At 46.4% G+C, this 27,005-nt stretch overlaps 1 protein-coding gene across 2 annotated transcripts; it reads left to right on the forward strand.

Moving 5' to 3' along the window:
- LOC121562132 (poly(A)-specific ribonuclease PARN-like) lies at nucleotides 1-22,913 on the forward strand. 2 transcript variants are annotated; one of them, XM_041874499.2, is made up of 26 exons: nucleotides 1-94; nucleotides 306-383; nucleotides 541-620; nucleotides 1,111-1,178; nucleotides 1,593-1,674; nucleotides 1,905-1,965; nucleotides 2,088-2,253; nucleotides 3,099-3,161; nucleotides 3,332-3,370; nucleotides 3,660-3,702; nucleotides 4,438-4,518; nucleotides 4,886-4,942; nucleotides 5,190-5,267; nucleotides 5,390-5,433; nucleotides 5,879-5,921; nucleotides 6,028-6,103; nucleotides 9,256-9,366; nucleotides 10,681-10,750; nucleotides 10,900-10,955; nucleotides 12,430-12,516; nucleotides 13,472-13,546; nucleotides 14,028-14,223; nucleotides 14,435-14,583; nucleotides 20,450-20,516; nucleotides 20,644-20,804; nucleotides 22,590-22,913. In XM_041874499.2, exons 1-26 carry the CDS (start codon nucleotides 76-78, stop codon nucleotides 22,634-22,636), a joined length of 2,097 nt encoding a protein of 698 aa, XP_041730433.2. In that variant the 5' UTR covers nucleotides 1-75; the 3' UTR covers nucleotides 22,637-22,913. The 2 variants fall into 2 exon arrangements, with proteins under 2 accessions (XP_041730433.2, XP_045074624.1); XM_045218689.1 differs by lacking the exon at nucleotides 22,590-22,913 and adding an exon at nucleotides 22,434-22,573.
- The last annotated feature ends 4,092 nt before the right edge of the window (nucleotides 22,914-27,005 follow it).

Below are 27,005 nucleotides of genomic sequence, written 5' to 3' on the forward strand. Positions count from 1 at the left end.
TTCTTAGGAAAAGGTTAAAATCCACTTGAGCGACAGCAGCGGGTTAATACATTATATTTTTGTTTTTCTGCAGGGATGGAGGTGACACGAACAAGTAATTAACCTCTTTATGCACCCTTATAGATAATATACACCAAAATTATATTAATATGCTATTAGATACACAACGTTAGCTGTCGTTTCTCCCCGAAGAATAGCAAAAATATGATTCCGTTCATGTCCGCGAGGTTGCGAATGCTAACCCGCTAGCTAGCTAGCACGTTGAGTGTACCACAAACTGGCTGATTGTTGTATTTGTATTACAGATTTCAAAGACAGTTTAAGCACTGTGTACAGCGCAATAGAGGAAGCGGACTTTCTCGCAATCGATGGGGAATTTTCAGGTAAGCCCTTGTTTGCTAACTATTTAACTAGCAAACATTTCTAGCTACAATTTAGCTAGCTCGCTGGCCAACCCGTCTCCGTGGCTGCTACAAGCCACACACGCAGTCGGTTTTGAACTGAGTGATACAGTAGCTAATACGCTATTTTCGACTTCAGGTATTAGCGATGGGCCCAACGTCAGCGCACTAACTAACGGGTTGGACACGCCAGAGGAGCGCTACATGAAGCTAAAAAAGGTAATGGTCAAGAGATGCTAATTCGTTAGAGCCAGAAGCATGCGTTTAGAGTTGGGGCAATGCGGTTTCTGCATTATGGTGCATGATTTACATGACACTACAACATTTTATGGCAGCCATGTTAGGTCCCCGTTAACATTGCATGGGGGAATATTTAACAACGCTATGTAACTGAATGTCTAGAATTAGAACAATATTCTAAAATATTTCCTAACACTAAGTATATGGCTCTGGTTACAACTGTCGGTGTCGGTCGGGTACTGAGTCAGTAACTATATAACTAATAGTATAGCGAGGTAACTCGCACAACTTTTTTTATTTCATGGCTGAATTTCATTATGGTTTTCAGGGGTTTTGATTACTGTAGTCTACATGTATGGCCGGCCCCTTGTGGGCCACAACAAGGTCATGTGCTAGCGGTCAGGCTTTAAATCTACACGTTTGTATCTCTCCCTCTGGCTCTCTCCACCCCCTCTCAACCCCCTTGCAGCATTCCATGGACTTCTTGCTGTTTCAGTTTGGACTGTGTACATTCACATATGACCAGGCAGAGTCCAAGTGAGTGGGACCTTTCTTAGATTTAACCTTCCTTCCTTCACCACAATGAGTAGGAGTGCTGATTTAGGATCAGTTTTTAGCCTTTCGGATCATACTGAATGAGACTACATGGACCTGACCCTATATCTGCCCTCTTACTTAGATAAGCTTGACGCATACGACCCCTGACCTGACTCCAGATCAGTTTGTGCTTAAGCCAACTCTTCTCTGCTGTGTTGGTTCACTGTCATGCCAAACGGGTTGTGTCTGAAACACAGATCTGGGACCAGGCTGTCACAGAATTAAATAGAACGCTGATTTAGTATTAAATAGAAGACTAAGTCAGCCATTTTGAATGTGATCTCTATGCAGGCTATAGTCATGTTTTAACCTACCTGACCTGCTGTTCTCTCTCCCTGTGTTTTTGTCCCACAGGTACGTCATAAAGACTTTTAATTTTTATATATTCCCAAAGCCATTCAACAGAACCTCACCAGACATCAAGTTCATCTGCCAGGTTAGAAAACCTTGGTCTGTCTTATTTAATCCGGGTGGTAGTCATTAGGGCATGCAACGGGAAATGTTTTAAAACGTTTGCTACAGAAATAGAAAACAAATGTTTCTTATAGGACAAGTTTAGGTCGTCTCCCTGTTTCAGCCCTTTTGCTTCCCTTTGGTTCCTAGAGAATAGGACCCATGTTGCTCCTGGTGGTGTTTTGTTAAATATGATTATGTTTGTTATTTCAGAGTTCCAGCATAGACTTTCTGGCCAGTCAGGGTTTTGACTTCAACAAAGTGTTCCGTCACGGTAGGAGGCATTCTGTCTGGTTGCCAAAGAAATCCTAACTGGGACGATAAAGATGATTGATTGAAGCTAACCTAGCTGACACCTAGCTATCTAACCCTGCCTCCTTTTTCTGGTTGCCATAGGGATCCCGTACCTGAACCAGGAAGAGGAAGTGCAGCTGCGGGAGCAATATGAGGAGAGGCGGAGTCAGAGTAACGGATCAGGAAACCCCTCCTACATCTCCCCCAACTCCAACAAAGGCCCTGGCAGCATCCCAGAGGAGCACAGGGAGTACATCGGACGAGTGATGTAAGTTAAACCTGACTCCCATTGCTAGTTACAACTTTAGACTGTAGTTGCATGTGGTAACGGAGTGGTATGAGAGACGAGAGCCTGGTCCCAAATCCGCCCCTTTCCCTAGCCATCTGCTGACACCAGTTCCTCCACCCACCCCTAGCCCCTTTCCCTAGCCACCTGCTGACACCAGTTCCTCATCCACCCCTAGCCTCTTTCCCTAGCCATCTGCTGACACCAGTTCCTTATCCACCCCTAGCCTCTTTCCCTAGCCATCTGCTGACACCAGTTCCTCATCCACCCCTAGCCCCTTTCCCTAGCCATCTGCTGACACCAGTTCCTCCATCCGCCCCTTTCCCTAGCCATCTGCTGACACCAGTTCCTCCATCCACCCCTAGCCCCTTTCCCTAGCCATCTGCTGACACCAGTTCCTCCATCCACCCCTAGCCCCTTTCCCTAGCCACCTGCTGACACCAGTTCCTCCATCCACCCCTAGCCCCTTTCCCTAGCCATCTGCTGACACCAGTTCCTCCATCCACCCCTAGCCCCTTTCCCTAGCCACCTGCTAACACCAGTTCCTCCATCCACCCCTAGCCCCTTTCCCTAGCCATCTGCTGACACCAGTTCCTTCATATTTGCTCCTTTATATAAGGCGTGGTTTAAACTCCTCCAAACAGAAGTTACAGCCTCAGTGCGGAACCTGTCCTACGGTCCACAGTGAAGTCACATGGGACTGATTTATGTCTAGCGGAGCAGAAATCCATTTTAACAGCCCGTACACCACCGTTCAGCTCCAGCCCTGAATGCATCCCTGTAGTCGTTTTTTGTTAAGTCTTCCTCCTGCCTCTTGTCCCTTGCAGAGAGAAGGTGGAATCGCTGTTCACTACCTCAGAGAAGACTGTGGACCTGGAGCCCTGCACTGGGTAAAGAAACGTGTGTGTGTGAGATGACTGTGCATTTATACAGCACTTTCTTCAGTCTCAAAGGGCTTTACCGTGTAAACATGGCTCTCCTGATCCCCCAGCAACATTTACTGTCGTTTTGTTTATTAACAAACTCCATTCCCCCTGTTATTTTCTCTGCTCTGCTCCAGGTTTCAGAGGAAACTGATCTACCAGACACTCAACTGGAAGTAAGTACTGGCTTTCCTTCAAGAGCAGCAATGCTGTTGAACTCTGCAGATAGAATTCAGTGTTCCACCCCAAGAATACAGGGAGATGAATGAAGCCCGCTTTTTAACTGTTTGTTTACATTCAGATATTTCTAAAACTAATTGGTGTTTATTACTGTCGTTTTACGCTGCTTAGTGACAGTTAATGTTAATCATAAAATGTTAGTATATATATTTCTAGTACTGTGTGTATATTGTACAGAGATTAAATATCTTTATAGAAGGCTAATGTTGATCTAATCTCCGATAGGTTCCCAAAGGGCCTTCACGTAGAGACCTTGGAGACAGAGAAGGTAAGTCTGCTAGCTAGTCGTTCTCAAACCTCTCCTCTGGGACCCCCCAGCCGTTCCATGTATTTGATCTATTCCAGAACGAGCACACCTGATTCAGCTTGTCACCAAGCCCTTTATATGGTGACTAGGGAACCAAACTGAATACAACTGGAAGGGGCCTACCTGAATTTGTCCAATATAAACTCATTTTACATTGAGAAACTGTCAGTTTGCAACTGTGAGCTACTTCAGGGCTGCAGCAGAATAGTGCAACGTCGAAGGGTGTCCCCCGAGGAGAGGTTTGAAAACCATTTAAGCTAGAGGATGTGACGCGTGATACCGTTTTCAACTATTTAGTTAACTGCTCCATTTGAAAACGTTATTTTATACCTCTGGTCGAGTTACTCTGGGATTTTTCTACATGTCGGTCATCAGGATTAATGAAAGGCATTTCTTTTCTCTGGAGTATACCTGTGCTTAGAGGGCCCTTTTTGTCTCCGGACAGAGTGAGGTGTATGTTTGTATACGTTATAAACACATGTATGTTTATATTATATATGGTGTTGTGTTCCGGAAAGAGCAGCACATCCAGATCTAGAAGGCACAACGCAATGCTTAGAGCACATAAATACTATCATGTGTCATGTAATGTGAGTCTGTCGTACTGTGGGAGTCTCCAGTCAGTCGGTTTATGTACACTATAGACACAGCATACATAATGTATTGTATATTATATTCTGCTGTCTGGTGTTTCAGAAAGAGCGCTACATCCAGATCAGCAAGGTGGACGATGAGGAGCGGAAGAGGAGAGAACGGCAGAAACAGGAGAGAGAACAGGTGACGTTCCTTCTACCGTCTCTAACAAGCAAACCAACTAAACAGACGGTCTAAACACAGTAACGACAAACTGACATGACCAGCTGAATTTCCTTCTACCGTCTCTAACAAGCAAACCAACTAAACAGACGGTCTAAACACAGTAACGACAAACTGACATGACCAGCTGAATTTCCTTCTACCGTCTCTAACAAGCAAACGTTACATTTCTTCTTGGAAATGTTCCAAACCTTCACCCCCCCCTGAATAAAATGATCAGGAGGTAACGTTTTGAATCTGGGAGATTACTTGTCCAATAAGAGACATTTCTTTGTAGTTTTTCTTTGCCATGTTTCCTACTGAACATGACCCTTGTCAATCTTTACAGGAGGAGCTGAATGACGCTGTGGGATTCTCCAGGGTCATACACGCCATCTCCAAATCTGTGAGTTACCCTGACAACCTGTTATCAAATACCGGAGTTCCTGACAACCTGTTATCAAATTGTTGCTTTGTTTTATCTGTATCTTCTGTTATGTTGCGACGTATATGCCAGTTGCTTTTGCAATCCAGCACTGAAACTATAAGGAATATTTTAGTTGAGTGAGTTCTCCTTTTTCTCACTTGGGTGCTATACTATTCTATACCTTTTAGGATGGGACTCATCTCTTTTCACCCTCTCTCCAACGCAGGGAAAGTTGGTGGTTGGCCACAACATGCTGTTGGACGTCATGCATACCATCCATCAGTTCTACTGCGTACTGCCAGAGGTACAAACACGCACCAATTATATGAACATCGCAGACATGCGCACGCAATGGTTTAGAATCGGAACCTTGTTTCTTTCCTGTTTGACAAACAGTCTTTTCTTTTTTTTTTTTCCCCCCCACAGGACCTGAATGACTTTAAAGAGGTCACTCAGTGTGTCTTCCCCAGGTAAAGACATACTGCTGCTACTTCTCTCTATGGGCCGTTCTGGCTCCGACAAGGCTTACCACTACTTTGACCTAATCTCTCTGGGAGTCAGTCTATTTATCTGGTGTACTGTTAATCTATAAACTTCTCCAGTAGCCTAGAGGTTGGAAAGGTGGACCAGCAGCCGGAAAGGCCGGCGACACAAATGGGAATGAACTGGCAGCTGGAAAGGCTGCTGGTCTGATCCCATATACCGTCTCCTGCCATTGTGCAAGGCACTTAACCCACCACATGTTTTCGATCCAGGAGCGCTGCAATTGCGTCTGACCCTGTGCCTCTCAACGCGTTGCCTCCCTGTCAACACGTTGCCTCTCAACGCGCGTGTATATCTAGGGGCTGTTGGGAAAGGCAGACATTCCGCTCTAATCCAATGGACAATAAAGTATCTCCTCTATCCTCTTCTCAGGCTGTTGGACACCAAGCTCATGGCCACAACACAACCTTTCAAGGTAATAATATTTAAAGTATTTAGATGTTAGTTTAAAAACGATGTAAGGAAACCCCTGTTGAAATCTGAATAGTATTTATTGTGAAATGTTATTGTAACCCCTCTAGGAGTTGATCAACATCACATCTCTAGCAGAGCTGCAGAAACAGCTGAAAGAGAGCCCCTTCAAACCTCCTAAAGTTGGTAAGAGAACATTTACAACTACACCATGTTTAAGAGTAAGCTATTTCAGAAGCTAGCAGCTAGCGTGGCAGCTAATGATCGAACGGCTAGCGCGGCAGCTAATGATCGAACGGCTAGCGCGGCAGCTAATGATCGAACGGCTAGCGCGGCAGCTAATGATCGAACGGCTAGCGCGGCAGCTAATGATCGAACGGCTAGCGCGGCAGCTAATGATCGAACGGCTAGCGCGGCAGCTAATGATCGAACGGCTAGCGCGGCAGCTAATGATCGAACGGCTAGCGCGGCAGCTAATGATCGAACGGCTAGCGCGGCAGCTAATGATCGAACGGCTAGCGCGGCAGCTAATGATCGAACAGCTAGCGCGGCAGCTAATGATCAAACAGCTAGCGCGGCAGCTAATGATCAAACAGCTAGCTCGAAGGCTAAAATGGCTTTGGAAAAATAAGAATTCAGCTAATAGGGAGATGTATCTAACAAAATAACTACATAATCGCATTAACTAATCATACAACAATTGACACATAATAGAAATGTTGGTACATTTGTGTACAAATCTAACTTAATCAACCTATGTTTATGGTAAGGGACAAAAATCTATAGCGGTGGTTCCCAACCAGGAATAGTAGAACCCCCTGGGGGTACTTGGCTTATCCACAGCGGGTACTTGAAGACTGATGAAGACCATAGGTTTACTGGTAGAATGCAAGAGGGAGTACTTCAGGGGTACTCCAGACAGAGCCAAATGTACTTGCTGGTATAAGTAACCAAGAAAGGTTGAGAACCATTGATCTATTGGACCTGTGTAGATACTGTAATGCAGTGGTATTCCAAGTCGGGGAAGCGACCCCAGGGCAACTGCAGTGGGGTTCCCTTTTTACAGATTATTGTATGGGACCATATACTAACAAAAATCTACGTTTATCGTCATTAGATCACTGGGGAAGCCAAGCCAGGAAAAAAAAAGTACATATTTGAATTTCATAAAAATTGTAAAACATAAAAGTTATCCTTTTTAGATAAAACTATACTAAATATAATATCGTGTTACCAAATAATTGATTAAAACACTATTTTTGCAAAGAAGGTCTACAGTAGCCTCAACAGCACTCTATAGGGCGTAGCTGGAGGACAGCTAGCTTCTGTCCTCCTTTGGGTACATTGACTTAAATACAAAACCTAGGAGGCTCATGGTTCTCACCCCCTTCCATAGACTTAAACAGTTATTATGACAACATCCGGAGGACGTCCTCCAACCTATCAAAGCTCTTGCAGCATGTCGTGGTAATTATTCTAACCAAAAGAGAGACTTTTAGATTTCTTCATAACCATCAAACTTTATTAATCATTACTGCAGTAATGGAGCGTTAACGGTCGCCCAATGGTGTTGAGTTAATGCCCAAATAAGCAGGGTTAGGTTACAACTCTTTAGTCTTTCTGAGTCCTCAGGGACGACGAACAGATGTGACTTTATACAAAGGTACGTTGTGCTCTCATGCAACAGACAGCAAGATTTACATGGCGCCAAATATCTCTTGTTCATTTACTACTTGTTTATACAGAAACACTAATGCAACATGGGATACTAAGTCCTTCCCTTAATTTATGAAGTCCAGTGCTCATTAATAATCTGGAGGGAGGGTTCTCCTCTCCCTGGCAGACAGACCAGCATTCAACATAGACACTGCTAATGGAATGGAGTGTTTTCTTATCACCAGGCCATCGTGGGGCGGGTAGCTTAGTGGTTAAGAGCGTAGTGCCAGTAACCGAAAGGTCGCTGGTTCTAATCCCCGAGCCGACTAGGTGAAAAATCTGTCGATGTGCCCTTGAGCAAGGCACTTAACCCTAATTGCTCCTCTAAGTCGCTCTGGATAAGAGCGTCTGCTAAATGACTAAAATGTAAATCGTAAATCAACTGTCAGCATTAAGCCTCAGAGGCTCCTCTCGGAAGAACAGAAATTGTGAAAGTACTAATATAGGAATACATTCTAATATAAAAGTAATGTGATTTAACATAATATTGTAATTCTACGACAAGCATGAACTGACATGTCCACCCAATCAGGATCAGAGAATGAATCTAGTACTGAAAGCATAAGCTACAGCTAGCTAGCAGTGCAAAAAATGTGGTGAGTAGTTGTGGGTTCGATTCCCACGGGGGGCCAGTATAAAAAAAAAATATGTATTCACTAACTGTAAGTCGCTCTGGATAAGAGCGTCTGCTAAATGACGTAAATGTAGTTGACTCAAAGAGACAATAGTTGAACAGTGTTTAATAAAGTAATTTCTTCCTAAATAAAGGGGAAGCTAAGAGTTCATTTTCTTTCAGTTTCACTTACTTAGCTAGCAAATGCAGCTAGCTAGTTTAGCCTACTGAAACACCCTGCTCAAACATATAGGGATGCTATGTTAGCTAGCTGGCTATGAATATCCAACACTGGAACTCTTCCAAGTCAAGATAAGCTTCTGGTTTTATAAATGTATTGCCACCAGGGCCCGCCGGTGTAAGAGCTAAACTGCTTACTGACTGTACACGGTAACATTACTGCATGATTGTAGCGAGTTTATTTACACATTAGTTCTATTAGCTATGTTGACTATGATGTTACTTTAGCTAATATGATGTAGGCTGTGTGTAGCAGTTATGATATGGTTTGGCTTGGAAAGGTTTGTAATTTTTATCAAGGGAGGCCAAATGCTCTCTGGCTTCCCTGGCATTCAAGCCTACGGTCGGCAACAATGTCATACTCTTTATGACCAGACAGCATCAGATAGATGGGATACACGTACTGAGACAGAGGGGGCGCTGTTTCGCTCACTCGGATGCTTTCTCCAGTGAGATACATTCAGCCTCTAGCGAATTGAAGGAAAATTATGAAACTGAGACATTATTTAAATTTTTTTTTATTTTTTAATTGGTAAAGTTTTTTGGGGAAGCCTGGCTTCCCCTGGCATCCATGAGTACATGCCACTGGTCGCTAGAGTCATACAAAAAAAATGGGGTCCCCAGAAATTCTGGCGGGAAAAATGGTGTCCCTGCTGAACTTTTGAATACTCCTGCTGGAATGTCTATGGCCAGGGACAATAATGAGATGCATCTATTAAAGTGTAGTGTCTGATTTAGCCCTGCTTCTCTTCTTTCCTCCATGGACCAGTGACGGCGGAGGATTTCCCCAGCTACGATACAGCCCAGGAACAGCTCCACGAGGCGGGCTACGATGCCTACATCACTGGCCTCTGCTTCATCGCCATGGCCAACTACCTAGGTACCGAACTCTACCTATACACACTGCTACTGCTACTGCTACTACTATTACTACTACTACTACGACTACTACTATTGCTACTACTATTACTACTACTACGACTACTACTATTGCTACTACTATTACTACGACTACTACTATTGCTGCTGCTACTACTACTGCTACTACTATTACTGCTACTACTATTACTACTGCTACTACTATTACTACTGCTACTACTATTGCTACTACTATTACTACTATTGCTGCTACTACTATTACTGCTACTACTATTACTGCTACTGCTGCTGCTACTGCTGCTACTGCTACTGCTACTACTACTGCTGCTACTACTACTATTACTACTACTACTACTATTACTACTACTACGACTACTACTACTGCTACTACTACTGCTGCTACTACTACTACTACTACTACTACTACTGCTGCTACTGCTACTACTACTGCTACTACTACTACTGCTGCTACTACTACTACTACTGCTCTAACCCTACATCACTGGCCTCTGCTTCGTTGGCCTTTTCTCATTTGGGTGAAAGTCTGTCCTCCTTATGGCTCTCTCCTCCATGGTCGAGGAGAGAGTAGGGAACAGAAGCGTGTCCTCTACTCGTCGACAGCCACCTTTCATTGAGGATAGTCATGTGTATCCTCCCTAAGTCCTTGGTGGAAGATCTGCCACGCCCCCTTCCAGTCAGGTTGTCAGAGGAGAGAAGCATGCGCTCACCATAAGGAGCATATTGTTTTATCTAGAAAATGTCTTGCACAACTACCTTCATTAGTTTTCATCACTTTACACGTTTATTCCGAGATCCACCCCTGGAAAAGTCATTCGCGTTATGTGGCGCGAGTGGAGAAGGATCATTTCATACCGGCGCGTTTTCATCCACGTTCCCTCTCCTCCACCGCCTCTCCTCCACCCCCTCTCCTCCACCGCCTCTCCTCCACCGCCTCTCCTCCACCGCCTCTCCTCCACCCTCTCCTCCACCCCCTCTCCTCCACCCCCTCTCCTCCACCCCCTCTCCTCCACCCCCTCTCCTCCACCCCCTCTCCTCCACCGCCTCTCCTCCGTGACCTTCGACCTTTTTCAGAAGGAGGCGAGAGAGGATGCAGGAGTTGAGCAAATCCAATTGAGAAAAGGCCATCTCCATGGCCAGCCACCTAGGTAACACTACCACTTACCGTTAGTGAAAATGGATGGGGACAGTACCGTAGGCATGGACAGCTTTGAGTCTCTGTGACGGCATATAAGCTAAAGCAGTAGAAGCTGGAACGTTTTTGTCATCGGTGGCTGTTCATCTCTTTCCACCTCAGGTACTTTCCTGACTCCCCCCAAAGCCCACATCCCGTCCCGATCTAAACTCATCGAACCCTTCGTCAACAAGTAAGATATTTTTTCCCCTTCAGTTTCTTTACCTCCTATGGGGGACTCGTAGGTATTCCCTACCTCAACATGTCTTAGTGTATGAAGCCTTATAATGTCAGCTGTATGAAGCCTTATAATGCTACATTGACGTCTCATGTCTTCTCCAGACTGTTCCTGATGAGGATCATAGATATCCCCTACCTCAACATCAGCGGACCAGACCGTGAGTAGTTCTATGTGATACAATATACTGTACAACACCGTATCCTACAGAACGGTAGTATTATACACTGCCTCACCTGCGTATAGTCAGCAGCCAAAGAAAATGGAGAGAGTTTATTAACGATGACATATAGAAATGGTCTGTGACAATGATGTATATAAACCCATCATTGGGCAGTGGTGATAACTAATAATGTTCCCTGTTCCCCTCTCTCTATCCATCTCTGTTCCCCTCTCTCTATCCATCTCTGTTCCCCTCTCTCTATCATCTCTGTTCCCCTCTCTCTATCATCTGTTCCCCTCTCTCTATCATCTGTTCCCCTCTCTCTATCCATCTGTTTCCCTCTCTCTATCATCTCTGTTCCCCTCTCTATCCATCTCTGTTCCCCTCTCTCTATCCATCTCTGTTCCCCTCTCTCTATCCATCTGTTTCCCTCTCTCTATCATCTCTGTTCCCCTCTCTATCCATCTCTGTTCCCCTCTCTCTATCCATCTCTGTTCCCCTCTCTCTCTATCCATCTCTGTTTCCCTCTCTCTATCCATCTCTGTTCCCCTCTCTCTATCCATCTCTGTTCCCCTCTCTCTATCCATCTCTGTTCCCCTCTCTCTATCCATCTCTGTTCCCCTCTCTCTATCCATCTCTGTTCCCCTCTCTCTATCCATCTCTGTTCCCCTCTCTCTATCCATCTCTGTTCCCCCCTCTCTCTCTATCCATCTCTGTTCCCCCCTCTCTCTCTATCCATCTCTGTTCCCCTCTCTCTCTCTATCCATCTCTGTTCCCCTCTCTCTCTATCCATCTCTGTTCCCCTCTCTCTCTATCCATCTCTGTTCCCCCCTCTCTCTCTATCAATCTCTTTCCCCCTCTCTCTCTATCCATCTCTGTTCCCCCCTCTCTCTCTATCCATCTCTGTTCCCCCCTCTCTCTATCCATCTCTGTTCCCCCCTCTCTCTCTATCCATCTCTGTTCCCCCCTCTCTCTCTATCCATCTCTGTTCCCCCCTCTCTCTCTATCCATCTCTGTTCCCCCCTCTCTCTCTATCCATCTCTGTTCTCCTCTCTCTCTATCCATCTCTGTTCCCCCCTCTCTCTCTATCCATCTCTGTTCCCCCCTCTCTCTCTATCCATCTCTGTTCCCCCCTCTCTCTCTATCCATCTCTGTTCCCCCCTCTCTCTATCCATCTCTGTTCTCCTCTCTCTCTATCCATCTCTGTTCTCCTCTCTCTCTATCCATCTCTGTTCTCCTCTCTCTCTATCCATCTCTGTTCCCCCCTCTCTCTATCCATCTCTGTTCCCCCCTCTCTCTATCCATCTCTGTTCCCCTCTCTCTCTATCCATCTCTGTTCTCCTCTCTCTCTATCCATCTCTGTTCCCCTCTCTCTCTATCCATCTCTGTTCCCCTCTCTCTCTATCCATCTCTGTTCTCCTCTCTCTCTATCCATCTCTGTTCCCCTCTTCCCCCCTCTCCTCCTCTACAGTCCAGCCCAAGAGGGATCATGTTCTGTACGTCACCTTCCCTAAGGAGTGGAAGACCAGTGACCTCTACCAGCTATTCAGTGCCTTTGGTAAGACACACACCACATAATATGAAAATAATATATGCTGTTGTTAGCAGACACTTTTATCCAAAGCAATGTACATTGGTGGTCCCAGTGGGAATCAAAGGCACCATCCTGGTGTTGCAAGTGCTCTGCTCTACCAACTGGGACACCAAACCCCACACAAACCAGTAACTACCAACTGGGTCACCAAACCCCACACAAACCAGTAACTACCAACTGGGACACCAAACCCCACACAAACCAGTAACTACCAACTGGGACACCAAACCCCACACAAACCAGTAACTACCAACTGGGACACCAAACCCCACACAAACCAGTAACTACCAACTGGGACACCAAACCCCACACAAACCAGTAACTACCAACTGGGACACCAAACCCCACACAAACCAGTAACTACCAACTGGGACACCAAACCCCACACAAACCAGTAACTACCAACTGGGACACCAAACCCCACACAAACCAGTAACTACCAACTGGGACACCAAACCCCCACACAAACCAGTAACTACCAACTGGGACACCAAACCCCAACACAAACCAGTAACTACCAACTGGGACACCAAACCCCACACAAACCAGTAACTACCAACTGGGTCACCAAACCCCACACAAACCAGTAACTACCAACTGGGACACCAAACCCCACACAAACCAGTAACTACCAACTGGGACACCAAACCCCACACAAACCAGTAACTACCAACTGGGTCACCAAACCCCACACAAACCATTAACTACCAACTGGGACACCAAACCCCACACAAACCAGTAACTACCAACTGGGACACCAAACCCCACACAAACCAGTAACTTCCAACTGGGACACCAAACCCCACACAAACCAGTAACTACCAACTGGGACACCAAACCCCACACAAACCAGTAACTTCCAACTGGGCCACACACCAGGACAGCTTTTAATGCCCGTGTCTGCCCGCATGTCTCCTAGGTAACATCCAGGTGTCGTGGATTGATGACACGTCAGCGTTTGTGTCTCTGAGTCAGACGGAGCAGGTGCAGATCGGTGAGTACTGGCCTCAACTAGCGTCCCAACATGACCTATTCCCTATATATAGTGCACTACGTTTGACCAGAGACCAGGACTTGACTTGGGCCGGCACCTCCAAATGTTCTACTGCTTGAGTTCTGGCACCTCTTATAGAAGACTTAGAACTATTGCAGAGTTCCTGCACCTAAATCTAAATGGTTGAGGATGAACAGCTGTTTCAGGCCAAGTGGAGCGCTGCCAGAGACGTTACCCAATCCTCCTGCACTACTATTAACCAGCGCTTTATTTGGCTGTACTGTGGGTGTGGTCTCACTCTGTTCCTGTCAATCTGTCTCCAAACCCTGGTACACAAAAGGTTGAGCAACACTGCTCTAGAAAACTCAACATTTCACTTCAAATGAATCAAAGTTGATATTTTTCTATATATTTTTTTGCGATCGTTCTGACTAGACTCCCATTCTCTCCTTTGTGTGGCCGTCTCCGTCTGTCTGTATAGCGATTAACACGAGTCGCTATGCGGAGAGCTACCGTATCCAGACGTATGCGGAGTACGTCCAGGGCAGACAGCAAGTCAGGGAGAGCCAGGGCCACACTACCCAGTCCTGGGATGAGGACGGCTGGGTTAAACCACACTACACCTCCCCCTCTACCGTTGGTGATGGACCTACTGGCTACAGCTACGGTCACAACAGGTTTACACAGACACCACTTTATTTCATATACTTTTTTAATGCAAGGGGGTCCTTGAGTGTCTTGAAAGGCGTCTGTCAATGTACTTTTTTTGTATTATTTAAAAGAAGCAAAGAATCTGTTCTACAAGTTCACGGTGGAGTCTCTCTAAGGCAGGTTGATTTTTTAAAAATGTGAAGGCGGTCCTTGTGTGCACTCTGTTGTACGCGTCAGGCAGTCGTCGGGGAAACGCTGCATCAGTCCTATCCAGGAGGAGCAGCCTGCGGAGGGAGGGGCACTGAGCACACACACTGACGGGTGGAGCGGCTACGCTCACTGTCACACACACTCCGACACGGGCAGCAAGAAGATCAGGACTGACGGTAAGGACCCCCCCGCCCCCCCGCTGGGAGACAGACAGTAACTAAGTGTATATATCCATCACCAGTGTACTAATCATGAACAGAATGTTCAGAGGAAAACACTGATCGAGAAACACCTGTTCTGATGTGGTGTTGTCTTCTCTAGGGGGGTGTGTAGACCTGATGTGGTGTTGTCTCTAGGGGTGTGTAGACCTGATGTGGTGTCGTCTCCTCCAGGGGGGTGTGTAGACCTGATGTGGTGTCGTCTCCTCCAGGGGGGTGTGTAGACCTGATGTGGTGTCGTCTCCTCCAGGGGGGTGTGTAGACCTGATGTGGCGTCGTCTCCTCCAGGGGGGTGTGTAGACCTGATGTGGTGTCGTCTCCTCCAGGGGGTGTGTAGACCTGATGTGGTGTCGTCTCCTCCAGGGGGTGTGTAGACCTGATGTGGTGTCGTCTCCTCCAGGGGGTGTGTAGACCTGATGTGGTGTTGTCTCCTCCAGGGGGGTGTGTAGACCTGATGTGGTGTTGTCTCTAGGGGTGTGTAGACCTGATGTGGTGTCGTCTCTAGGGGTGTGTAGACCTGATGTGGTGTCGTCTCCTCCAGGGGGGTGTGTAGACCTGATGTGGTGTCGTCTCTAGGGGTGTGTAGACCTGATGTGGTGTCGTCTCCTCCAGGGGGGTGTGTAGACCTGATGTGGTGTCGTCTCATTTACATTTACGTTTTAGTCATTTAGCAGACGCTCTTATCCAGAGCGACTTACAGGAGCAATTAGGGTTAAGTGCCTTGCTCAAGGGCACATTTACGTCATTTAGCAGACGCTTTTGTCCAGAGCGACTCACAAATTGATGCATTCACCCTATAGCCAGTGGGATAACCACTTACAATTTTTTTTTTTTGGGGGGTAGAAGGATTACTTTATCCTATCCCAGGTATTCCTTAAAGAGGTGGGGTTTCAAATGTCTCCGGAAGGTGGTGAGGGACTCCACTGTGGGGGGGGGGTAGAAGGATTACTTTACCCTATCCCAGGTATTCCTTAAAGAGGTGGGGTTTCAAATGTCTCCGGAAGGTGGTGAGTGACTCCGCTGTCCTGGCGTCGTGAGGGAGCTTGTTCCACCATTGGGGTGCCAGAGCAGCGAACAGTTTTGACTGGGCTGAGCGGGAACTATGCTTCTGCAGAGGAAGGGGAGCCAGCAGGCCAGAGTTGGATGAACGCAATGCCCTCGTTTGGGTGTAGGGACTGATCAGAGCCTGAAGGTACGGAGGTGCCGTTCCCCTCACAGCTCTGTAGGCAAGCACCATGGTCTTGTAACGGATGCGAGCTTCAACTGGAAGCCAGTGGAGTGTGCGGAGGAGGGGGGTGACGTGAGAGAACTTGGGAAGGTTGAACACCAGACGGGCTGCGGCATTCTGGATGAGTTGTAGGGGTTTAATGGCACATGCAGGGAGGCCAGCCAACAGCGAGTTGCAGTAATCCAGACGGGAGATGACAAGTGCCTGGATTAGGACCTGTGCCGCTTCCTGTGTAAGGCAGGGTCGTACTCTCCGAATGTTGTAGAGCATGAACCTGCAGGAGCGGGTCACCGCCTTGATGTTAGCGGAGAACGACAGGGTGTTGTCCAGGGTCACGCCAAGGCTCCTGGCACTCTGGGAGGAGGACACAACGGAGTTGTCAACCGTGATGGCGAGATCATGGAACGGGCAGTCCTTCCCCGGGAGGAAGAGCAGCTCCGTCTTGCCAGGGTTCAGCTTGAGGTGGTGGTCCGTCATCCATACTGATATGTCTGCCAGACATGCAGAGATGCGATTCGCCACCTGGTTATCAGAAGGGGGAAAGGAGAAGATTAGTTGTGTATCGTCAGCGTAGCAATGATAGGAGAGGCCGTGTGAGGATATGACAGAGCCAAGTGACTTGGTGTATAGGGAGAAAAGGAGAGGGCCTAGAACTGAGCCCTGGGGGACACCAGTGGTGAGAGCACGTGGTGCGGAGACAGCTTCTCGCCGCGCCACTTGGTAGGAGCGACCGGTCAGGTAGGACGCAATCCAGGAGTGAGCCGCGCCGGAGATGCCCAGCTCGGAGAGGGTGGAGAGGAGGATCTGATGGTTCACAGTATCAAAGGCAGCAGACAGGTCTAGAAGGACAAGAGCAGAGGAGAGAGAGTTAGCTTTAGCAGTGCCGAGAGCCTCCGTGACACAGAGAAGAGCAGTCTCAGTTGAATGACCAGTCCTGAAACCTGATTTGGTTTGGATCAAGAAGGTCATTCTGAGAGAGATAGCAAGAGAGTTGGCTAAAATCGGCACGCTTAAATGGATTTGGAAAGGAAAGAAAGAAGGGATACTGGTCTGTAGTTGTTGACATCAGTGGGGTCGAGTGTTGGTTTTTTGAGAAGGGGAGCAACTCTCGCTCTCTTGAAGACGGAAGGGACATGGCCAGCTGTCAAGGATGAGTTGATCAGCGAGGTGAGGTAGGGGAGAAGGTCACCGGAGATGGTCTGGAGAAGAGAGGAGGGGATGGGGTCAAGCGGGCAGGTTGTTGGGCGGCCTGCAGTCACAAGTCGCAGGATTTTATCTGGAGAGAAAGGGGAGAAAGAAGTCAAAGCATAGGGTAGGGCAGTGTGAGCAGGACCAGCAGTGTCATTAGACTTAACAAACGAGGATCGGATGTCGTCAACCTTCTTTTCAAAGTGGTTGACGAAGTCATCCACAGAGAGAGAGGAGGGGGATTCAGGAGGGAGGAAAATGTGGCAAGAGCTTCCTAGGGTTAGAGGCAGATGCTTGGAATTTAGAGTGGTAGAAGGTGGCCTTAGCAGCAGAAACAGATGAAGAAAATGTAGAGAGGAGGGAGTGAAAAGATGCCAGGTCGGCAGGGAGTTTAGTTTTCTTCCATTTCCGCTCCGCTGCCCGGAGCTCTGTTCTGTGAGCTCGCAATGAGTCATCAAGCCACGGAGCTGGAGGGGGAGGACCGAGCCGGCCGGGAGGATAGGGGACACAGAGAGTCAAAGGATGCAGAAAGGGAGGAGAGGAGGGTTGAGGAGGCAGAATCAGGAGATTGGAGGGAGAAGGATTGAGCAGAGGGAAGAGATGATAGGATGGAAGAGGAGAGAGTAGTGGGAGAGAGAGAGCGAAGGTTGCAGCGGCGCATTACCATCTGTGTAGGGGCAGAGTGAGTAGTGTGGGAGGAGAGCGAGAGAGAAAAGGAAACAAAGTAGTGGTCGGAGACATGGAGGGGAGTTGCAGTGAGATTAGTAGAGGAGCAGCATCTAGTGAAGATGAGGTCAAGCGTATTGCCTGCCTTGTGAGTAGGGGGGGACGGTGAGAGGGTGAGGTCAAAAGAGGAGAGGAGTGGAAAGGAGGCAGAGAGAAATGAGTCAAATGTGGACATAGGGAGGTTGAAATCCCCCAAAACTGTGAGGGGTGAGCCATCCTCAGGAAAGGAACTTGTCAAGCTCATTGATGAACTCTCCAAGGGAACCTGGAGGGCGATAGATGACAAGGATATTAAGCTTAAATGGGCTAGTGACTGTGACAGCATGGAATTCAAATGAGGAGATAGACAGATGGGTTAGGGGAAAAAATGAGAATGTCCACTTGGGAGAGATGAGGATTCCTGTACCACCACCCCTCTGACCAGATGCTCTCGGGGTATGCGAGAACACATGGTCAGACGAGGAGAGAGCAGTAGGAGTAGCAGTGTTTTCAGTGGTAATCCATGTTTCCGTCAGCGCCAGGAAGTCGAGGGACTGGAGGTTGGCATAGGCTGGGATGAAGTCAGCTTTGTTGGCAGCAGAACGGCAGTTCCAGAGGCTGCCTGAGACCTGGAACTCCAGGTGTGGGGTGCGTGCAGGGACCACCAGGTTAGAGAGGCAGCAGCCACGCGGTGTGGTGCGTTTGTGTAGCCTGTGCAGAGAGGAGAGAACAGGGATAGGCAGAGGCATAGTTGACAGGCTGTAGCAAATGGCTACAAAAATGCAGAGGAGATCGGAATGAAATGAGCTAAGCATCTGGGAGAGGAGAGAGCAGGGCCTCCCTCACCAAAAACTTCTACCTCAGAAACTACAATTGTTTCACTGAACCACCCGAACAAAAACTCTCCCAACTTTCACTTTAGAAATTAGAATTGTTGTAAACTACAGCAGACTGTTATCAGTAGCTGTAATTAAGTACAGCAGCTACCAACCACCTAACGTTAATGCCTCGGATGAGGTTAGAAAAACAGCTGAATGGTAGCAGCTAGCTGGCTCAATCACAGGTACTCTTAAGCATGAAATAACATTGGAAACAATTAACCACAGTTGCAAAAAGTTACCAGTAGCTACCCTCTAGCTAGCTAGCTTTGTTGGTCCAAGTAGTGGGTAGGCTAGCCTCGTGCTTCGCCGGAGTCCGCCGAATACAGTCCTTACCTACAATAATTACCTACAATAACCTTCAATAACTACCTGAGTAAGCTACCTATAATACCAAACTACAGTACCTACCTACAATCTAAATACATGGTTTAAGCTTAACTCAACACCATATAAAGCCAAGCTTACCTTTCATAACGGAGCAATGATTAAACGTTGGGTAGCTAGCACAAATATATTGTATTTAGCTACTACAGTACAGCCAGCTGGTAGTGTTGGCTGGCTAGCAATGGCTACTGTGTTGACTTTGTTTGAAAAACGGCGTCGCTCCGAGCGAATGTAGCTGGCTAAAGGATATTGTTTTTAGTTGCAACCGTTGCTAATAGCAACTCGCCAGCTAATCCAGGAGGTGAGTTAGCTAGCTAGCTTCGTGCTACATCCGGCACCGCCGAATACAAAAGTAACCTACAATAACTACACAACAGCTACCCGCAACAGCCCACGATGCCTACCTATACTACTTAATAATATACAGCCCACGATGCCTACCTATAGTACCTGACTACAATCTAAATACATAGCTTAAGCCTTACACGACAAAGCCCAAGCTATGTATAAAGCCAAACTGGCAGACTGCAATCAGTAGCCGAAATTAAGTACAGCAGCTACCGACCACCTAACGTAGGTTCCTCCAGGGGGGTGTGTAGACCTGATGTGGTGTCTCCTCCAGGGGGGTGTGTAGACCTGATGTGGTGTTGTCTCTAGGGGTGTGTAGACCTGATGTGGTGTTGTCTCCTCCAGGGGTGTGTAGACCTGATGTGGTGTTGTCTCCTCCAGGGGGGTGTGTAGACCTGATGTGGTGTCGTCTCCTCCAGGGGTGTGTAGACCTGATGTGGTGTCGTCTCCTCCAGGGGGGTGTGTAGACCTGATGTGGTGTCGTCTCCTCCAGGGGGTGTGTAGACCTGATGTGGTGTCGTCTCCTCCAGGGGGTGTGTAGACCTGATGTGGTGTCGTCTCCTCCAGGGGGGTGTGTAGACCTGATGTGGTGTTGTCTCTAGGGGTGTGTAGACCTGATGTGGTGTTGTCTCCTCCGGGGGGGTGTGTAGACCTGATGTGGTGTTGTCTCCTCCAGGGGGGTGTGTAGACCTGATGTGGTGTTGTCTCTAGGGGTGTGTAGACCTGGTGTGGTGTTGTCTCCTCCAGGGGTGTGTAGACCTGATGTGGTGTTGTCTCCTCCAGGGGGGTGTGTAGACCTGATGTGGTGTTGTCTCCTCCAGGGGGGTGTGTAGACCTGATGTGGTGTTGTCTCTAGGGGTGTTGTCTCCTCCAGGGGGTGTGTAGACCTGATGTGGTGTTGTCTCCTCCAGGGGGGTGTGTAGACCTGATGTGGTGTTGTCTCTAGGGGTGTGTAGACCTGATGTGGTGTCGTCTCCTCCAGGGGGTGTGTAGACCTGATGTGGTGTTGTCTCCTCCAGGGGGGTGTGTAGACCTGATGTGGTGTTGTCTCTAGGGGTGTGTAGACCTGATGTGGTGTTGTCTCCTTCAGGGGGGTGTGTACGGACGTATGCCGGAGTAGTGGACAGTAGGACGTCAGAAGGTTGGCTGAAAACTCAGTAAGTAAAGATTTGTGAACAGTTGAACATGTAAATCTAGAACTTTTAGTGGTGCTTTAAACTAGAAAAACTACCTGGGCGTTCGTTGAAGGAAGTTAAGCCTGTGATTGGTTGCTCTTCACTGTAGGTCTGGGTCTGATTCGTCGAGCATGAGTCCGATCCAGGAAGAGGTGGGGTCAGAGGCGGTGGACGACGCTAGTGATCCAGCGGCGGGCGACTGGCAACAGCAGTCTTCAGCCAATCAGAGCAAGAAGGGCCGCAAGAACAACAAGAAGAGGAAGACTGATGGTGAGACGAGTGTGTTTTTAAAGTGTGTATTGCCCCATCAAATCAAGCTTTTATTAATACAGCACATTTCAGACATGGAATGCAACACAATGTGCTTCACATGAAAAAACTAATAAAAACAATGAAAATAAAACAGAAATATTTACTAGACAACAAACATCAGAGGATAAAAAAACTAAAGAATAACAATAAAACTGAAGGACTAAAAAGCAGCCTGAGGAAAAGCAACGCTAAAAAGGAGTGTTTTAAGATCTCTTTTAAATATGTCCCCAGTTTCTGGGGGTCATAGTAACTAAAGGCTGCCTCTCCATGCCTCTTGGCCCTAGGCTGTCCCCAGTTTCTAGGGGGCATAGTAACTAAAGGCTGCCTCTCCATGCCTCTTGGCCCTAGGCGGTCCCCAGTTTCTGGGGGTCATAGTAACTAAAGGCTGCCTCTTGGCCCTAGGCGGTCCCCAGTTTCTGGGGGCATAGTAACTAAAGGCTGCCTCTCCATGCCTCTTGGCCCTAGGCGGTCCCCAGTTTCTGGGGGGCATAGTAACTAAAGGCTGCCTCTCTATGCCTCTTGGCCCTAGGCTGTCCCCAGTTTCTGGGGGTCATAGTAACTAAAGGCTGCCTCTCTATGCCTCTTGGCCCTAGGCTGTCCCCAGTTTCTGGGGGGCATAGTAACTAAAGGCTGCCTCTCCATGCCTCTTGGCCCTAGCCTGTCCCCAGTTTCTGGGGTCATAGTAACTAAAGGCTGCCTCTCCATGCCTCTTGGCCCTAGGCGGTCCCCAGTTTCTGGGGGTCATAGTAACTAAAGGCTGCCTCTCCATGCCTCTTGGCCCTAGGCTGTCCCCAGTTTCTGGGGGTCATAGTAACTAAAGGCTGCCTCTCCATGCCTCTTGGCCCTAGGCTTTGGGATAGTTAAACGGCCAGTGCCAGAGGACCTGAGGGACCTACTGGGTACATAACTTAAAAGCATGTCTGACATGTATTGGGGTGCACAATCGTGGATTGATTTAAAAACCAATAGAAGAATCTTAACATTTAATTCTAAAACTCACAGGCAGCCAGTGCAGAGGCCTTAAAACCGTCTGGTCTTGTTCAGTATTCTGTAGGTTTTGCAGTTGACCAAAGGCTTTCTTGGTTAGACCAGACAGGAGAGCATTACAGTAGTCAAGCCTGCTTGTAATAAAAGCATGGCTGAGTCTCTCTGTATCAGCCTGAGAGAGAAACAGCCCCACCTTGGCAATGTTCCTCAGGTGGTAAAATGCCGTTGGTCACAATCCTAATGTGATTCAATTTAGTTCAGAATCTAAAATAACACCTAGGTTTTTCATCTTTATGGCCCGTGAATTAAAATGCGTGGCCATGTTCTCTCTCTGTGCTTTGGCTCCAATAATAAGTATCTTGGTCTTGTCTTGATTTAGCCGGAGGAAGTTGTGAGCCATCCAAAGTGTTTAAATCACTTAATAGTCTAATTTATCTGTGGCGCTAAAGTCCTCTGGTGACAGACCCTGATAGTTAGAGCCCAAGAGAGAGTTTGATCTCCACTTCTCCTTATTGAAGAGTTGTCAATAGCACCATCACCGGTGGTGTACCTCAGGTTGACTGTCTCTCTGTCTCACCTCTCCCTTTTCCCTCCCTCTAGGTGCAGAGACCACGTCTTCTCTGTCTCACCTCTCCCTTTTCCCTCCCTCTAGGTGCAGAGACCACATCTTCTCTGTCTCACCTCTCCCTTTTCCCTCCCTCTAGGTGCAGAGACCACATCTTCTCTGTCTCACCTCTCCCTTTTCCCTCCCTCTAGGTGCAGAGACCACGTCTTCTCTGTTCGAAGTTCCTCAGGTGTGGTAGCGATGGAACCCAGCCACCGACTCCGATCTAGGTCCCTCTCCTTACCACCTTGGTTCCTACTTCCTACCCCTGGGCACTTGACTCCTACCCCCTAGGACCGGGTTTGGAACTAGGCCTGAAATTTCAACCCAGCTGCGCTTATCTGACTGGCTGAGAGAGCCCTATTAAAGCCATAAGTCATGATCGGAGTCCTCAGCATGTGGTATAGCAGGATGTTCCTAAATGGCACCCTATTCCCTATATAGTGCACTACTTTTAACCAGGGTCAATAGGGTCTGGTTGAAAGTAGTGCACTATGGATTGAATAGGCTGCCATTTGGGACACAATCAATCATTTTTCACTGTCCTTTTATTTGTATTTTTGCTCTTTCACTGTTTTTCAATTCTGATTTTTTTGATTTGATAAACCCCCCGTATCGTGATCGATTGGCTAGTTACTACTCTGCATGTCGTGACAGCTGTTCAATACGGAGAGCATAACGCACACCCAAGCTTAGCTCTTAGCGCCTAACCATCAGGGTCTGTCCCAAATGGCAGCCTTATCCCTGTTACAGTGCACTACTTTAAACCAGGGTCCATGGTGCTCTGGTCAAAAAGTAGTGCACTATATAGGAAATAGGGTACCATTTAGTACCCAGCCAGGGGTCAGTGTTCCATGAGGAGCAACGTTACAGAATATTCATCTAGAAATACACCATCTAGATTTGACGTGCTGCTTTGTTCTATGGAAGAGGGAATAGTGTCATTCATCTGGTGTGTGCGTTTCTACATGATATCCTCCTGAACACCAGCCCAGGCTAGTGGTTCCTCTACCACCTAGTTACTGTCACCGAGTCTGAAATGTTTCCCCCCCCCCCCCTCTGCGTCTGTTGCCGGTGCCAAACCGGTTTAGTTTTAACCGTAAATATCGTCCCCAAGTCCAGTTCATAGTGAACCGTTAAGTGTCTCTTAAACCATCAATGCCACCTGACTGATTCTAGTGTAACATTGTCCTGGTGCTGTAATATTTTAATTGTAATTCAAATAACTTTTGTCCTTCCTTTAAAAAAAAAATGTATAAAGTTAAAGCCCCCTCCCCTCTAATTTTATCAATCCTGCTAGAACCTTCTCCAAGTGTGAGTCCCAAATGGCCCCCTATACCCTGTATAGTGCAGTGTACTATAAAGGGTATAGTGCAGTGTACTATAAAGGGTATAGTGCAGTGTACTATAAAGGGTATAGTGCAGTGTACTATAAAGGGTATAGTGCAGTGTACTATAAAGGGTATAGTGCAGTGTACTATAAAGGGTACAGTGCAGTGTACTATAAAGGGCACAGTGTGCCATTTGGGACGGAACCAGAGAGATGTGGTTTTGGCGTGGTTGGTCTTTTACAACAGACGGTCTAGTGGCATTATTACTTTTGTATGGAAGACATTTTTGTGGTCGTTTATTATAATAAAATGTCATTCTTTTACAGTCTTACTTCCCCCTTGTTGTAACTCCTCCCCTGCAACTGTGTCAAAAGATTGTTTCAATGCAAAATGTGTCAACGTTAAGAATACGTATGCTGTTTTTGTATGAAAATGTTAAAACAAATATTTCCTTATGAACAGGAAAAATTAAAGGTTTCTTAGTAATCCAGTGTTCCTTTTTAATCTTGTTTAGAACTGTTCTGTATCCATGGCAACATTACATCTGTCAGGCTTTGGTATAGGTGTTTTCTTATAGTTCAGTTTTTGTATATTTTTCAACACAAACATGTATAGACATAGATCCACATCATCTATGCCACCGGTCTAAAGTTTTAGAACACCTACTCATTCAAGGGTTTTTCTTTATTTGTACTATTTTCTACATTGTAGAATAATAGTGAAGACATCAAAACTATGAAATAACACATATGGAATCATGTAGTAACCAAGAAAGTGTTAAACAAATCAACATATATTTTATATTTGAGATTCTTCATATAGCCACCCTTTGCCTTGATGACAGCTTTGCACACTTGGCATTCTCTCAACCAGCTTCACCTGGAATGCCTTTCCAACAGTCTTGAAGGAGTGCCCATATATGCTGAGCACTTGTTGGCTACTTTTCCTTCACTCTGCGGTCCAACTCATCCCAAACCATCTCAATTTGGTTGAGGTTAGGGGATTGTGGAGACCAGGTCATCTGAAACAGCACTCCATCACTCTCCTTCTTGGTAAGTAGCCCTTACACAGCCTGGAGGCATGTTGGGTCGTTGTCCTGTTGAAAAACAAATCATAGTCCCACTAAGCCCAAACCAGATGGGATGGCGTATCGCTGCAGAATGCTGTGGTAGCCATGCTGGTTAAGTGTGCCCTGAATTCTAAATAAATGAGTGTCTCCAGCAAAGCACCCCCACCCCATAACACCTCGTCCTCCATGCTTTACGGTGGGAAATACACAATTGTGACCATGAAGGCCTGATTCACACAGTCTCCTCTGAACAGTTGATGTTGAGATGTCTGTTACTTGAACTCTGTGAAGCATTTATTTGGCCTGCAATTTCTGAGGCTGGTAACTCTAATGAACTTATCCTCTGCAGCAGAGGTAACTCTGGGTCTTCCTTTCCTGTTCTTGCCATAATATGGACTTGGTCTTTTACCAAATAGGGCTATCTTCTGTATACCCCGCCCCCCACCTTGTCACAACACAACTGATTGGCTCAAACGCATTAACCTTTTTTTTCACCTAAACTGATACCCAAATCTAACTGCCTGTAGCTCAGGACCTGAAGCAAGGATATGCATATTATTGATACCATTTGAAAGGAAACACGTTGAGGTTTGAACACGTTGAAATTAATTTAGGAGAATATAACACATTAGATCTGGTAAAAGATAATACAAACAAAAAACATTTGTTTTCTATTTTTTTTGTTCCATCATCTTTGAAATGCAAGAGAAAGGCCACAATATAATATTGCAGTTTAGGCGCAATTTAGATTTTGGCCACTAGATGGCAGCAGTGTGTGAGATTGATCCAGTGAAGCATTGGACTATTTTATATCAAGTCTGCCCAAATGTGCCGAATTGGTCAATTGATACATTTTCAAGTACATAACTATAGAGAACATACAAAAATGATATGGTAATACAAAATGTAAGTTTACACACTCCCAGGAATATCATACATGATGGACCATTGCTTATACACAAACTTTCACACATCTAGATGGCCTGGCGGGGTGGGTGTGGAGGCAGAGACAGCAAGGGTTCAAACTGTATAACCCAGTTCCTACATTTGAATATAAAAATTGATTTTATCAAACAAAACTAAGCTACATTTAATCTCTGGGACCCTCAGGATGACAAATCAGAGCAAATCACTGAATGGAAGTACATTATTTACCTTCAGAGGTGAATGTATTAAACCGGTTGCCGTGATACGTTTTGTGTTGTTGTGCACTCTCATCAAAAAATAGCATGGTATTTTTTTCACTGTAATAGCTACTGTAAATTGGACAGTGCAGTTAGATTAACAAGAATTTAAGCTTTCTGCCCATATAAGACATGTCTATGTCCTGAAAAGTTGGCTGTTACTTACAACAGTCATGCTAATCACATTAGCGCACGTTAGCTCAACCATCCCGTATACGGGGACACTGATCCCGTAGAGGTTAAGAAGGAAAGAAATTCCACAAATTAACTTTTAAGAAGGCACACCTGTTAATTGAAATGCATTCCAGGTGACTACCTCATGAAGCTGGTTGAGAGAATGCCAAGAGTGTGCAAAGCCGTCTTCAAGGCAAAGGTTGGCTATTGGAAGAATCTCAAATATATAATATATTTTGATTTGTTTAACACTTTCTTGGTTACTACATGATTCCATGTGTTATTTCATAGTTTTGATGTCTTCACTATTATTCTACAATGTAGAAAATAGTCCAAATAAAGAAAAACCCTTGAATGAGTATGTGTTCTAAAGCTTTTGACCGGTAGTGTACATCTTGACAAATATAATCAAACCTTAAGGTATAAGTTAGGTGTTTTATTAGAAATAAGCTCCAATCAGTTTATCTTTCAATTTCTAAAAGTGGAAGACTTTTCCAAAATGTCTGTCCTCAGGTTGCCTGTGAAGTGCCAACCCTTGTCATTGATATGATGGAGCAGACCAGATCACAATTTAAATGTTTCTTAAGTCCCCACCAAAGAAGACACCCAACTGCCAGGCACTTCAGGCTAGAAAGCCAGTAGCAATTTTATCTGGACAGTGTTAGTTAAAATGACATTTATATAATCTATTAACTGCAGCCAGAATTAATTACACTATTGTCCATATTGATAATCTCTGAATCTGCTGTAAAATGCTCCACTCTGACCAGACAGTCAAATAACTGAAGACAAGAACTACAACATCAAAAC

Source organism: Coregonus clupeaformis, unplaced genomic scaffold (assembly GCF_020615455.1).
Source record: "Coregonus clupeaformis isolate EN_2021a unplaced genomic scaffold, ASM2061545v1 scaf1726, whole genome shotgun sequence".
In the NCBI taxonomy this organism is placed as follows: Eukaryota; Metazoa; Chordata; class Actinopteri; order Salmoniformes; family Salmonidae; genus Coregonus; species Coregonus clupeaformis.